The sequence below is a fragment of the Quercus robur genome, chromosome 6 (assembly GCF_932294415.1).
Source record: "Quercus robur chromosome 6, dhQueRobu3.1, whole genome shotgun sequence".
Lineage (NCBI taxonomy): Eukaryota > Viridiplantae > Streptophyta > Magnoliopsida > Fagales > Fagaceae > Quercus > Quercus robur.
The window spans coordinates 17,704,066-17,718,940 of record NC_065539.1 but is presented as its reverse complement, the minus strand read 5'-3'; the positions used below and the strand labels follow the sequence as shown (position 1 = coordinate 17,718,940).

The 14,875-nt window shown below is 34.3% G+C and overlaps 1 protein-coding gene across 1 annotated transcript; it reads right to left on the bottom strand.

Annotated features, from left to right (window-relative positions):
- Positions 1–12,110: 12,110 nt before the first annotated feature.
- LOC126689928 (uncharacterized) lies at positions 12,111–13,279 on the bottom strand. The gene is made up of 2 exons (XM_050385084.1): positions 13,262–13,279; positions 12,111–13,133 (listed from the first exon to the last, which is right to left on the bottom strand). Exons 1-2 carry the CDS (start codon positions 13,277–13,279, stop codon positions 12,111–12,113), a joined length of 1,041 nt encoding a protein of 346 aa, XP_050241041.1.
- Between the last annotated feature and the right edge of the window lie 1,596 nt (positions 13,280–14,875).

The window sequence follows — 14,875 nt, the reverse complement described above, 5'->3', positions numbered from 1 at the left end:
TCATAGCCTTACTTTCCAAGATACCTGCTTGTATATCGGAAGGCAAGTTGGCAACAACACTTCTTAGTTGGTTTTAAGTCTTAAGACTTAACCTAGCATAATCGGTGCTCATAATAGTCGTTTTATCCATTGAATGGACATCCTCTTTGCCAAAGAGTTGACTAATAGACATTTGGCCTATTTCAATTTCTGCCTCAAGGTTTACTAGGTGTATTTCTAGTGCTCTGAGGGTTTTCTAGAAAAGTCGATTGTTGCTTTGGGTAAAGGCTCTTTGAAGGTTATCAAGGACAATTTTAATGGAGGGTGGAAGTCCTGTATATACTCCATTTGCAAATTGGAAATTACTGGATAAAACTTCGTGTAAAGTAATGGCCATATTACCACCTGAAAACGTTATTTGAAGCGGAACATGTTCTAGAAGGGATGTTGCTTCCCTGGGTTCTGATCCAGAAGAAGCGCCTTCATGCTTTCGAGAAGGAGAACCCTGAACAGGGGCTTTTCCTTTGTTCCTGCTTGAAGAAGCCATCTTCCACTTACTAGTGGGGCTAGTATAAAAAAGTTATTTGCTTTTCTTCCTGCCATATATTAACAAAATGGTTATTTTTGAAAACATATTTGTTAAAATCTTGAGATGTCATGGAGTAAATACTTTTATATGCAATGTGATGAGATGATAATTTATGAGGTTGATGGGGACTCAAAGAATTATCAAATATGATGGATGGTACAATTTGATCAAGGTTCTTGGCTTGATTTGGATCATCTGAAAGGATTTTGGCATTGATGAGGTAAAGATTTTTAGAAATAGAAACTTCTTGGAGACTTTCAATCTCTTTAGGTTCTGGGTTCCTAAGAAACTTAAACTTGACTGGTTGGCCAAAAGGATGGGTAGTGATTCCTTCACTATCCGTAATGAAAGGATACAACAGACACATGAATGGGTTTCCTAGGATGACCCTATCTGTCATATTTTTGACAAGAACAAAGGTGGTTTTAAAACACGCATTGTCTTGGCAAACATGTGCTTTTGGGATTTTGAATTCAATCTGCATTTTCCCACCACTTGCGGAGGTCAACCTTTCTTTGGTTTTCCGGAAGTACTTAGAGGGAATGATTCCTGAATGTAGTTGAGGTCGGCACCTGAATCTATTAAGGCAACTACCTCGAATTGAAAATCCTTACTTATGACAATCCTGACTTTGGAGTGCCATTTCTGGAAGTTAATTCTAATGATGGTTTGCAAGAACGATCCATTGGATGGTTCTAGTTCCATATTTGCAGTAGGGTTAACTGTTTCATCTACTTCATCATCAGAAGGGTTTTGTAATGAGATTCTGTCCTCATTGCCTTGATGAGAAGTATATTCTAGATTTTTGACTCTCAGGTCCATAAGACCGTGATCAACCCTAAGGATGGTTAACTCTTGCTTAAGGTTTCTCATCTTTGATTTGGTATCCTTAATCTCTTTCTGGAGATATTGGACAGTTATCTCTATCTTGGATTTGGTAAACCTATTGTAGATTTTTTCCAAATCAACTTTGGGTTCCTGAATCCTAAGTTTGGATGTACTAGCTTCCTTGACAAGGGTTTTGTGGAACTCACTAAGTCTTTGAGATTTCTCTTCGGGATCCTTGATATGTTCTATGAGATCTAGGAGCAGTTCTTCTTGCTTAGAAAGAACATGGACAGTTTTGTTTCTACAACAACTATCCTGACAGGCTAGGATTTCATCTATGTCACTAGAGGAACTAGAAGATACTCTAGAGGTTTCAGAAGATGTCCTAAACAACTAGTGCTTCTCTTGGTCACTGGACTCACTACTCAGGTGATCGAGTTCTAAGAGTTTGAAGATTTCTTCCTTACTGGTCTGGTCACTAACAAGGGTATTGATAAGGGTTTTGGCCTTAGCTTTACATTCTTTCTGGAAATGACCTTTCTTTCCACACTTAAAACATGTTCCTGATGCTCTAGGTATGAACTTTCTTGTGGACTTGGATTTGCCTTCCTTATAGAAATCATCAGTTTTGAACTTCTGTTTTCTATAGTGTTTGGAGGCTGGTTTCTTTCTATGGGGTTTCTCAGAGGGTTCTTTTTCTCTGTGTTTGGATTTCCTTTTGGGGATGATTGAAGGTAAGCCATACTGGGTATAGAAACTTCCTATTTCATACTTGGCTTTGCTCTTGTTAGCTTGACTCTGGATTTTGAGATCTCTACACATTTTCATTCCTTCATTCCGGATTGTGCTAGAGATGTCTCCATAGGTCAGGTTATCATAGTCTATGACACCTAAGGAGCTAGCAAGAGTTTCTTTGACCTTTTGTCGAAACAATGTGGGTAAGCCATTGATAAACTTCTCCTTCCAAAATGGAGAGTTACAATCGCTTCTATGCATGACACGGGTGGTGAACACATCTTCATTTACATCTAAGGTTACTCAACTGGTTGTAAATCCTAGATGTGATATTGCTGGGTTTACCTATGAAGTGTTTCATGATCGTGTAGATCAGGGTATTGACTCCATCGGGAACACCTCTTCTTATGCGTTTCTTCAAAGATAGGGTTCTCATCCTCATCTTTTTGGACAACATGTTTAATATCTTCCTTGGATGCTTCTGCAAGACAGTTGTTCCACCAATGTAACAGTTTTCCAGTAAATCCTAGAACAATGAGCTCTACAACCTCAGTATTTGAAATACCATCATTTAGATAGTTATTGGCTACCATTGTTATATGCTGGATTTTGTTTTGGATTTCTTGTTCAGATAAACCATCTATGTTCCATTCATAGAGTTTACCACTGGAAACTGTGAACTGTATGGACCTTTCCTCATATTGGAGGTCAGGAGGTGTGGGTCTGGGATACCAATTCTTGGTCAAGCTGGTTGGGCTTACCTTGGGTTGGTAAAGCTTATTTACCTGTAATCCTTGAAATTGATCTTCTAGGTGTTCTATCTCCTTTTCAGTTTCTGAGGAGGTTCTGCTAGAACTGCTAGAGGCTGTATGGGCATGTAGGGTTTCTAGCCTGGGGTCCCTACTAGTTGTGGTGTGATCTGGTGAAGGGGTGACTGGTTCCTTTTTCACAAGATCATCAAGCTTTTGGGCCACAATTTGTAAGGTTGTTTGATCCTTAGGTTTGAGGCTAGCTTGTCTAGTTGTGGGGAGCTTGACTAAGGGTTTTTCTAGAGTTTGGATTGGTTTGCTAGGGTTTCCTGGCTGAAGGAGAATCTTATTGTCAATCCTATCCTCTATCCTATCAAGCTGTTTTCCAATGACTCCTAAACACTGGTTGGTATAATTGTTTTGCTCTATTACCTTCTTGACAACCTTTTCTTCTGGGGTTGTTGTACACTTGAAGGGGGAGGCAATAACATCAGTACCATGGTGATTAAAGAGTAGGGCTTCCTGAGGAGGATGACTAGACCTAACAATTTCTGGTTTTCTAGAACTTGGTGCATCCCTTTTAGGAAGTAACTTCCAGTTGGTTTTGGAAATGACACAAGACTTTTTATGCCATTTGAAATGTTTCTCAAAGTATTCAAAGAAAGGATATTAAGCTTTTACCTCTTTCATGAATAATTTCCATTTCTCCAAAACTTTAATCTTCTGTTCTCTGGTATGGTTGGGCTCTATAGGCTTCTCTTTTAACTCTGTTCTGTTCAGAATTAAAATCTCTTTCAAGAGCGTCCATATCAGGGGTGAATTCTTTTGTCAACATCATGAGCTGATAGTCATATTCAGGTTCTTGCTGAATAGGATTTCTCATATCAAATCCTGATGGTGAGGGAGGCTTAAGACTGTCCTGACTGTTGCTGTCTTCTTCTTGATCAACAACTGAGTCTTGCTTGGCTGTGTAGCAAGGGGTACTAACCTGGGAATGGTCTTTAACACCTTGAAACTGTGGACCTAAGTCTCTTCTAGATGTGGGAAAGGGAGCTCGTGTTCTAGACAAACTATACTGGGATGTAGGTCTATTTCTTAGGAGGATAGTTGGCTGCCTAAGGGGTTGGCGTAGATCTACGGATCTGGACCTTGGTTCCTGGTATAGATTTACTGGAGATCTGGGCCTGAGTTCATCATACTCTAAGGGTGACCTAAACCTAGATTGGTCAAAGCTAAGTTTAACCGTTCTATCGGCTAACTGCTGGACAGAATCTAGATCTGGGTTCCTAACAGGGTTCTGGATCTGTAGAGGATAATTTTCATTCTCTATAGTCCAATGTGCTGGGAATGTGATTTTAGACCATTTCAGGGTTCTGGGTACCTGAACTGTGGATCTGACATCTGAGGTTTGGATAAGAGTAGTTTCTCCTGCCTTTCTCTTATCTACTGCTTGGATGGACATGTTTGTCCTCATGCACTTATAATACACTCTGTATATAAGAGCAAGCTGTCTGGTGCCATGTAACACAAGGGTTCCATGGGTTTTGATGTTGAGGGTGAGGACCTTCAAGATGTGAGGGTCGTCAAGTGCTACACACACACACACACACACACACACATATATATATATATATAAAAGAGACAAAATCTTTGAAAACCCTAAAGCAATCTCCTTTGTCCGTCTCCACTAAGAGAGAAAACCCTAAGCTTCAATTTCTTTGGTACGCTTGCTATTGCTTTTTCTCTTTTTTGTGAATAAGTTTTTTTTTGCTTTTGTTTTGTGTCTGGTGGAAGTGATCATGCGGCTGTCTGTTCTTCCAGGTCCCATGAGATTTTACATGACTTTCATTGGCGATGGAGTAGTACTTTACAATATATAGTATAACTACAAGTATTGTGGTAAGTTTGCTAACTTTTTGTGTGGTTCAAAGATGCTATATTCTATTTCTTTTTGTGTGGTTCAAAGATGCTATATTCTATATTATTTTAGATTATATAACCTTAAGCTTTACCTTATGGAGACGTATGTTAGGTTGTCTCACATCAGAAGTAGCTTATTGCATTTGTTGTACAAGTTTTCAATTCCTTTTGTGTGGATATCTTTTCACAGCTGTGGAGTAAGGTATATGCACTATATGTTATCTTATGTTTTCTCTTATGGTGTCATGCTTCTTTGTTTATTAATTAAAGATTATGTTGGAAGCCTATATTATTTGCACTTTCAAAGAGTTTGACAATGTTTGAACCAAATTTTTCATCAATTAGGAAGAATTGGATAAAAAAAACTTAGAAAAGCTTTCCATCCTTACTAAAATTGTCTCGCAATAATGACTTTTTGTTTTTGTTTTGTTTTTATAATTTGTAGGTTCTGAATCTTTTGATTTTAAATTTTATTTTCTTTTGAAAGTTTGACCATCTAAATTTTTGGGTTCAATTTTTTGCAATATTTAAAACAGTTTAGCAAATTTCAACTGTTATAACTATGGATTATTCTTTTGAAGGTAACCTATCTTTCTCTTATATTTTCTGTATTTGGTAGTATATATATATATATATATATTTTTTTTTTTTTTTTTTTCCTTTCGGACATTTTAACATTAGAATTTTTTAGTTATTTTTTTTCAATATCTAAATTTGATAGCTAGATTTTTTGCAACCCATTGCATGTTCAAGCAATGGCTTATTTATCAAATTGTAACTCAAAAAAATAGGAGCAATTCACGCAATAGTATAGTTTCATAATCAATTTAAAATTTTATAAAATTATTTTAGTCTATTATAAATAGGTAAGATCTCGTGTGTTGCACGGGTTTCCGACTAGTTATTATTATTATCATAGTCATAGATGCATATTTCAATAAGGCACGCCTCTTTTTCTTTTTTTATGGAATAAGCAACAAGGCATCTGGAGGGGGGCTTACTCTAATAGCCAGTGCAGGAGAAATTATAAAGTCCTCTGGTGGACCACGTTACTTGTCCATTATTCCACTAAAAAACTTCTACTTTTTTAAAATTGCTGAGTCAGTAATTAATTTCTATTTAAAAAAATTTCTAACTAACAATTTTAAACAAGTGGAAGTTTTTTAATGGAATGGTGGACCACATCACTTGTCCACCATATAGATCATATAATTTCTCCCAGTGGAGGCAGGTCCGGCTCAACAAGTTTTGGGGCTTTAGGAGAAAATTTTAAGTTGGACCTTTTTATAATTAAATATTTTGTAGTAGGCATTTATAATGAGAATATATTTATAGATAAATAAAACACAATTTATAATTAAAAATGATAATTTAACTAAAAATAAAATTTAAATTATAGAACAATAGAACCTGATTATTGTAATTTTTCTAAAGCAGTGACCTCTTTAAAGTCTAAACCTGCACAAATAAAAATTAATTTAATACATGGTTTAATAAATTAGTGTCACTATAATACAAATGAATTGATATGTTACACATCAAATTATTAATTGGAATTATAATAATAGATAAATTGTTAGAAAAAAAAAAAAAAAAGAAAAAAAAAGTGAGAAATTGTGTAAGTTATAACTGTGGCTGTACTCCTATAAAAAAAATTAAAAAAAAAAAAGTGAGAACCGTCCAACCTATACTCCACTACTCCTATCATCCTAGCAAAAAACGTGTCCTATCAATTATCATAGAAGAAAAGGGTCCAAAGAGGGGCAGAAAAATTATCATAGCAAAAAACGTGTCCCATGATGGGATTCCCATCAAACAATTGTGCAGTGAAAGTGTGAAACAAACTAAGATAATATACTCCATATAATTTAAGTTAAATAAATAGAATACTTTGAGTCTTCATTTTCGGAAAGACAAAGAGAAAGAGGGGAAGAACTGAAGAAGAATACCTCTGGTGACTGGGAGATTGGTACACTGGAATCAACAAAGAAAAATTTCAAGCTAGACTAACTGATTGAGTTTATGGAAAAAGATCAAGAATCAAGATGAAGATGAAGAAAAAAAAGGTAAGACCATAAGAATATAGATGAAAGGCATTGAGGCAGAGAGATAGAAAGAGGAGAGGTTTTTCTTCTATTTTTTTAAATTTATAATCTTTATTTTAGCATATTTTAAGATAATTATGTTATATTATTAAGGAATTTATCTGGTATTAATTTTGATTTTAGCATATTTCAAGAATGAGTTAATAAATTTGTCTCCTAAAATTTAATTTTGCTAGCTGAAGTTTGACTATTTTTTTTTTCCCTTTTTAATCTTTTGCATTTTAGGATACAATGAGCATTTTTAATGCATTTTATTAACCAATAAAAGTGCTTAAATTTTTTTAATTAAAATATATAGATAAATATACTCTATATATATATATATATTTTTTTTTTTACAAGTAGGCCCTTCTTTTATTTCAAGGCTTAGGCGATTGCATCAATTACATCACTTATTGAGCCGGCACTGAGTGGAGGGGGGCTTAATCCGGGATCATAGGGGGAATTAGGTTAAGGGTTTCACCCGTTCTATAGTAGTGGCATTTAGTGTGGATCGATGCCGAGCTTTGGGTTCGTAGGGATGGTTTAAGGCTTTATATTAGTTTAAACAGAACCCTCATTAACCAATTCGCTCAAGTGAGGATGAAGCATTGTTTTTGTGAAGCGAATAAATATGTGAATGCTTTGACTAGAATGAGATCAAATTTAAGTTAAGATTTTATACTTTTTGATAGTTTGTTTATAAATTTGTGTATGCTTATATTTTATGACACTTCTAGTCTATATTATGAGAGGCAGTGGCCTGTTTACGGTGGTTTGGTTTAGTTTCTTTTAACGCATTTCGGTAAGAAAGGAAAAAGAAAAGAATATTCTAATGTAAGGATCGAGTCAAAAATAAAAAATAAAATAAAGAACATAGCCACCATTCTACCAAGTACCAACCCTTCTTCCTAAACACTCTTCGAGAAAAAAAAAAAAAAATGAAAAAGAAAAACCCTTCTTCCTAGACACTCTTCGATGGAAAAAGGATGGTCCCCTAACAAGTACTGGAAATTGAATTATCATATGAAATGAAGACTTGTTTAATACAGGTTAGAAGAGCGTACCAAATAAAAATAGTATTAAACAGTGAACACTACTAGACAGTCATATACAGACCAAAAAATTAAAACTCAAAACAGGGATTGAGATCGGTGCAAAAAATATATATATTTGAGATGTTTGACATTAGAAGTTTTAAAAAAATCATTTTTTGGGTCAAAAGGTTTTTTTTTTTTTAATTTTTAATTTTTTAAATGAGTTTTACTAACGTGTGCTTTTAGGCATACATTAGTAAATCATTTTATGAAATTTTTTATGGAAAAATTAAAAAGTTACCAATTTTTTTGATAGTTTTTTCAATTTTTCATAAAATATTTCTAAAAATAGATGATTAATAAATGCCCTAAGGGCATACATTAATCCGAACCTTTTTAAATTTGATTAACTTTTACATTTCAATGGTAATTACAAATCCGGTCATGGAAGTGGGAACCATTATACATGTGGGATCACAAAAAATGGGTTTGTTTAGTTGTGTTGTTTAAACAACAGTTTTCGTTATTTAAATAACACAACACGTATTTTCACCACACTTTTTTACTCACACTTATTTCCACAATCCTTAAACAATATTACTAGTACAACATTACCAAACGGGATTCCGATTCATGTGTGTTTTCCAAAAAAGTTGTGAATATACAATTTTTTAATTGCAAATTATAAAGGAAAAAGTTAATAAATTTTAAAAACATTAGTTTAAAAAATATTTTTAGAAACTTTACATAAAAAATATTTGATTAGTTTTTTTGACAATTTTTTTATATTTTTCATAAAAATGGTATCAAAACTTTTTTAAATCTATCCATTAACAAATACTCTAAGGCAGTCATTAACCATACTCAATTATGAAACATCTTATGTTTTACCATGGCGCCATCTTGGACTATTGACGATTCCAATCACACTGTTACAATGACTGAACCAGAAAATTGTTCTTAGAGATTGAATTGAAATATAATTATCAAGATTACTTTTTTGTATATGTCATAATTTTGTTAGGTAGAATAGTATAAAAGTGTACTACAAAGAAATTTTAAATTGTAATTAAACTAAATAATTTTTTTTTTTGGAAGCAATCAAACTAAATAATTTATAACTCAATACTTGTACTATAAAAAGTATATTAAATTTTATAATTTGTGCCAATGTTAATGTTTTCATTTAATGATTCGAACAAAATTTAGCTAACAACTTAGTTGTATTTGTAACCAATTGTTACAATTTCCACTAAAAAATTTAACATGATTGTATATATTTAAAATCTAACAGTTGAACTATATGTTCTTTATGTTTTTAATACACATGTCAACTTTTATATCAATCAGATGTTATTTACTATTTAATTCATAAACTTATTTTTTATGTATAATTAATTTTAGGTAACAAAAACTTGAAATTCAAACATTTAATTGATGATATACCTATTAATTTTTTATTTTCTTATTATTTTGTAATTATGGAGGACATAAGAAGAAAATATAATCCAATGGTAGATTTGTCAAATTTCACATTCAATAAAAATATATTAAATATAGTTGTAGGCTCGAGCCTTTTGGCTTAATATTGCTAAATCTGAAATTTATTTGCATTATAGGTACTATTCTAACTTAATTGGCAAAATGAGGAAAGATAGAGAATTTCGGCAACAGTGTTGCCGAAATTCAACAAAAGTAGGAGAGAGAAAGAGGAAAAGTTGGAGAGAGAAAGATTTTGAATTTCGGCAACGCTATTACCGAAATTCCTCTACCCAAATTCCCTGCCCGAGTCCTATGTCCTGTCCTGTGTGCCCCGAGTGTGGAGTGCTCCGAAAAAAAAACCAATTGCGGCAATGCCATTGTCGAAATAGGGAAAAAAAAAGAAATTTTTTTTTGGTAATTGTGGCAATGGCATTGCCCAAAATGGGAGGGGGAAAAAAATTGAATGGAATTGTGGCAATGTCATTGCCGAAAATGGGAGGAAAAAAAAATTGTTGTTGCCGAAATCTGGGAAGGAATTTAAAAAAAAAAAAAGTATTACGTTCACAATATTTTTATAATACTTTCACAACAAATCACAGGTGATTAGTTATTATTAGTTCAAATTTGATTTTAACACTGAGATTACTTTTTTAATCCAATAATAACAACCTGCCACTTAAAATTTGTTGTAAAAATATTGTAAAAATTGTGTGCACCTATCATTTCTTAAAAAAAAGAAAATAAATAATAGAATTGTGGCAATGGGATTGCCAAAAATGTGAGGAAAAAAAAATAGAATTGTGGCAATGGAATTGCTGAAATAAGTGGAAAAAATTTTCACCTATTTTGGCAATGCCATTGCCGAAAATGTGAGAAAAAAAAAAGAAGAAGAAAAAGAGGAATGGAATTGTGGCAATGGTATTGCCGAAATAGGTGAATTTTTTTTTTTTTTTTTTTTTTTTTTTTTTTTTTTTTTTTTGTAATTGTGGCAATGGCATTGCCGAAAATGGGAGGGGAAAAAAATTGAATGGAATTGTGGCAATGTCATTGCCGAAAATGGGAGGAAAAAAAAATTGTTGTTGTCGAAATCTGGGGAGGAATTTAAAAAAAAAAGTGTTACGTTCACAATATTTTTATAATACTTTTACAACAAATCACAGGTGATTAGTTATTATTAGTTCAAATTTGATTTTAACACTGAGATTACCTTTTTAATCCAACAATAACAACCTGCTACTTAAAATTTGTTGTAAAAATTGTGCACCTATCATTTCTTAAAAAATAAAAATAGAATTGTGGCAATGGGATTGCCGAAATAGGTGGAAAAAGTTTTCACCTATTTCGGCAATGCCCTTGCCAAAAATGTGAGAGAAAAAAAAAAGAATAGAATTGTGGCAATGGGATTGCTGAAATAGGTGGAAAAAATTTTCACCTTTTCGGCAATGCCATTGCTGAAAATGTGAGGGAAAAAAAAAAAAAAATTTGTGGCAATGTCATTGCCGAAAATGTGAGGGAAAAAAAAAAAGAAAAAAAGAAGAGGAATAGAATTGTGGCAATGGTATTGTCGAAATAGGTGATTTTTTTTTTTTTTTTTTTTGGTAATTGTGGCAATGCCATTGCCGAAAATGTGAGGGAAAAAAAAAGAAAAAAAAAAAAAAAAAGAGAATTGTGGCAATGGTATTGCCGAAATAGTCGAAATTTTTTTTTGGTAATTGTGGCAATGGTATTGCCGAAATAGGTGATTTTTTTTTTTTGGGTAATTGTGGCAATGCCATTGCTGAAAATGGGAAGGGGAATAATGGAATGGAATTGTGGAAATGCCATTGCTGAAATAGGTGAAATTTTTTTTTTTTTGCCGAAAATGGGAGAAAAAAAGTGGTTGCCTAAATCTGGGGAGGAACTAAAAAAAAAAAGTGTTACATTCACAATATTTTTACAATATTTTCACAATAAATCACAGGTAATTAGTTATTATTAGTTCAAATTTGAATTTAACACTTAGATTACTTTTTTAATCTAACAATAACAACCTCCACTTAAAATTTGTTGTAAAAATATTGTAAAAATTGTGTGTACCTACCATTTCTTTAAAAAATAAAATGTGGAATGGATTTGTGGCAATGACATTGCCGAAATAGGAGAAAAAAAAATTGTTCCTATTGCCGAAATAGAGGAGAGAGATATAAAAAAAGTACGCATATTATTCTTTCAATATTTTTTTGACTGAACCAGTTTGGTTTGTCATATTCTTTTAGATATAGATAAGGATAGATTCAAGTACACTCTCTCGTACATTGATTCTTATTCTAAAGTACGTAGTGCTCAAATCTGATTTGTCCTCTTCAGATTGTAGCCCTTTGATTTCTTTCCTTATTTGAAGCTTTCAAACATGGTAAATGACCCAAGCACTCCATAAAAAGTATACATTTTAAGGTGTTATCGAAACCCTAAACTATAATACACAATATATATATATATATATAGACACACACAGACACAAAATAAATAAACGTACACCTCAATCCAACTTGCAGTGATAGAAAACATCGTAGCATATGGAATTAGTACCATGTTCTTTCAAATAATACAAACTAACAATATGGTCCAACTCCTAAAAACATAATTAAAAAAAAGAAAAAAAAAAAAAAAAACAGCAGTCCAACCAATCCACTAAAGTAGATTGAATACTTATGTTGGGTCATTCAGTTTAGCCACTAGTGGAGCCAGCCACAGTTCGAGTGGGGCATGTTCCTCTGTTATGGCCTTCTTGCCTACAGAGACTACACAATGGCCTTGGTTGATGCTCTGCCCCTTCATCCATTTCATTTCGAAGCCGAGTTGTTCTTGGTCGACCTTTTTCACGGCGCAGCTTGACATTAGGATACAAGACCGGGAAATTAGGCTCATTCCAATGTACATTGTTTGGAACCATGTGAAATCTAGGTGCATAACAAGCAACTTGTTCTTCCAAATGGTAGCAGCGGTCGATATATCGCATTGCAGAGATGCCTTGATATTTACACATGGCAATGGCATGTGAGCATAGAATCTTATAAACCTGCCATTTTTGACAACTACGAGTGTTCTGCCTCAAATTTACCTCATGACGATGATTACCCCTATATGCAGAGTTAGGGTTTATTGGTGTTCTGACTTCAAACAAACCATCTTCATGACTAAACACAGTAACTGAATGCTTTGGTGTCTTTTTTTCCCATTTATTGAATTTATATTTTGCATAGGCCGTAATGTGTTCACCGGCAGTAACCTCTGCACATGCCTTAGTATACCGATCGGCAAAGTAGGCGAAACAACGGTAGTATGTAAATTCAACTAACGCAGTTATGGGTAGATTTCTAGCATTCTTTAGAATTCCGTTGAAGCTTTCAAACAAGTTTGTGGTCATTGCCCCATAATGATGTCCACCATCGTATGCTAACGTCCACTTTTCCACTGGCATTTCCCTTAAATACTTCTCACCATCTGCACTTAATTGAGTAATTCTATCCCTGGTTATTTGATACTTTCGTAACTGATTCTCCATGCTTGCCCACATTACCATAGCCTTCAAGTTTTTATTCCCAATTTGTTGATTGAAATTGCTAGCCATATGGCGAAGGCAAAAACGATGATACCAACGTGTTGATTGACATATAGTCCATATCGCTGCCATTATACCAGGATGACGATCAAATATGACACATAACCCTTCCCGATTAGTGACATTAATCTGAATACAACGCATAAACCAATACCAGCTATCATCAGTTTCCTTCTCCACAATGGCAAAGGCAAGTGGAAAAAGTCTGTTGTCACCATCTCACGTTGATGCAATCAGTAACGTACCTTTGTACTTACCATATAGGAAAGTTCCATCTATACTAATCATTGGCCTACAATGTTGAAAACCTTCAATTGATGGACCAAAAGCCCAGAACACTCTCTCGAATATCGCACAGCCTAGCATAGTAGCAGGTATTGTTCTCCAAATAACCCTGCTGCCCGGGTTTGAATCAGTCAAAACTTTTAACCATTTTGGCAATAATTGGTAAGATTTTTCCCAATCACCAAACGCTCTACCAATTTCTTTCTCTTTCGCCTCTCACACCTTAAAATAAGAAGGCCTATATTGGTACTTATTGTAAAAAGTCTGTTGAAGTGAAGCAATCTTTATGGTTGGATCATTTTTGACAACATCCCTCAACTCTTTCTCAATAACATGGGTGTCTAATTGCTCGTGATCTTGTGTGAGGGTGGACTCTGTACATGTGTGTGAACCATTATATTTCCTAACCTCAAACAACCTATATGTATCCCGGAAGCATGCTCGAAGACGCCAAGAACAATTTTTGCACCTTACAAACCAACATTCTGGATCTGACTCTCTTACACAAAATGTTTGGTTCCTCTTGATGTGATAGTGTTTTTAACAGCAGCTTGTAGTTCATCCTTATCGGCAAAAAGCAAGCCCACATAAAACTCTTAGGTTGGGTCCCAAATACTCTGAGTGGGCTTTTCAAATGGTGGGGTTGGATCAATCATATTATCCCACGTATTCTGTGAAAAGCTTAGTGATGAAGGTTGATGGAATGCCATAGTTGGACTGCTTTCATGATTACCTTCATTTGGAGGCTCCTGTTCATCTCCAATATCATCAAGGACCTCGTTGTCATCAAGTTGGTCATCACTATCCATGGTCCGCATCCTTTCTGTTAATGTATGGACTGCATTTTCAGTAGTAACAGCTATGCGATGTGTATCATTGGGATCATTAGCAGCTCTCTGAGTGGCGGTTTGGTTATACTGAGCTTCAAACTCAAAACAAGTAGTCTCTTGTGTGACATGCTCAGTTGGATTATCATAGTCAGCATCATTGTTGTTCATTGGCCGAGAAGGAACATGTTGGTCCTCAGTTGCAACATGGGTATATGGAGCATGATAGTCAGCACCGCCAATGTTGATTGGGGAATGAGCCGCATCTTGAGAATAATGACCAGTATGAGTGGCATATGGATCATGGAAGTGTCCGCTATGTGAATAACTAAACGATGCACTCGGTCTTTCGTTGGCATATCGAATGGGAAAAACATCTTGGTGGCTTCTTATAGACTCTACACCCACGTATAACTCTGCACCTACAAATCCATATTGGCAGTCTAACATATCGAATATTGCATTGACACCATTATCATCTGCTACCAAAACTTGCTGGTAAGTCACAGGATGTAGATGACATTGAAATGGAAATCTATACCAAATAGTCAATTTTGAATCTTCTCTGTTTATATGAAGTGTGGATGTTACTCCATCACATAGATCTTCAAATGTAACACCCCGGTTTAATGGAAGCATAGAAGGAGGTGACCCTTCGTAATAAACCCCATTTTCTCCATGTTTAATTATTCCACCGGAATGGATGAGAAAAATGAACAACTTTTCTGCCATCTACACTAAAACATAATAATAGTATTA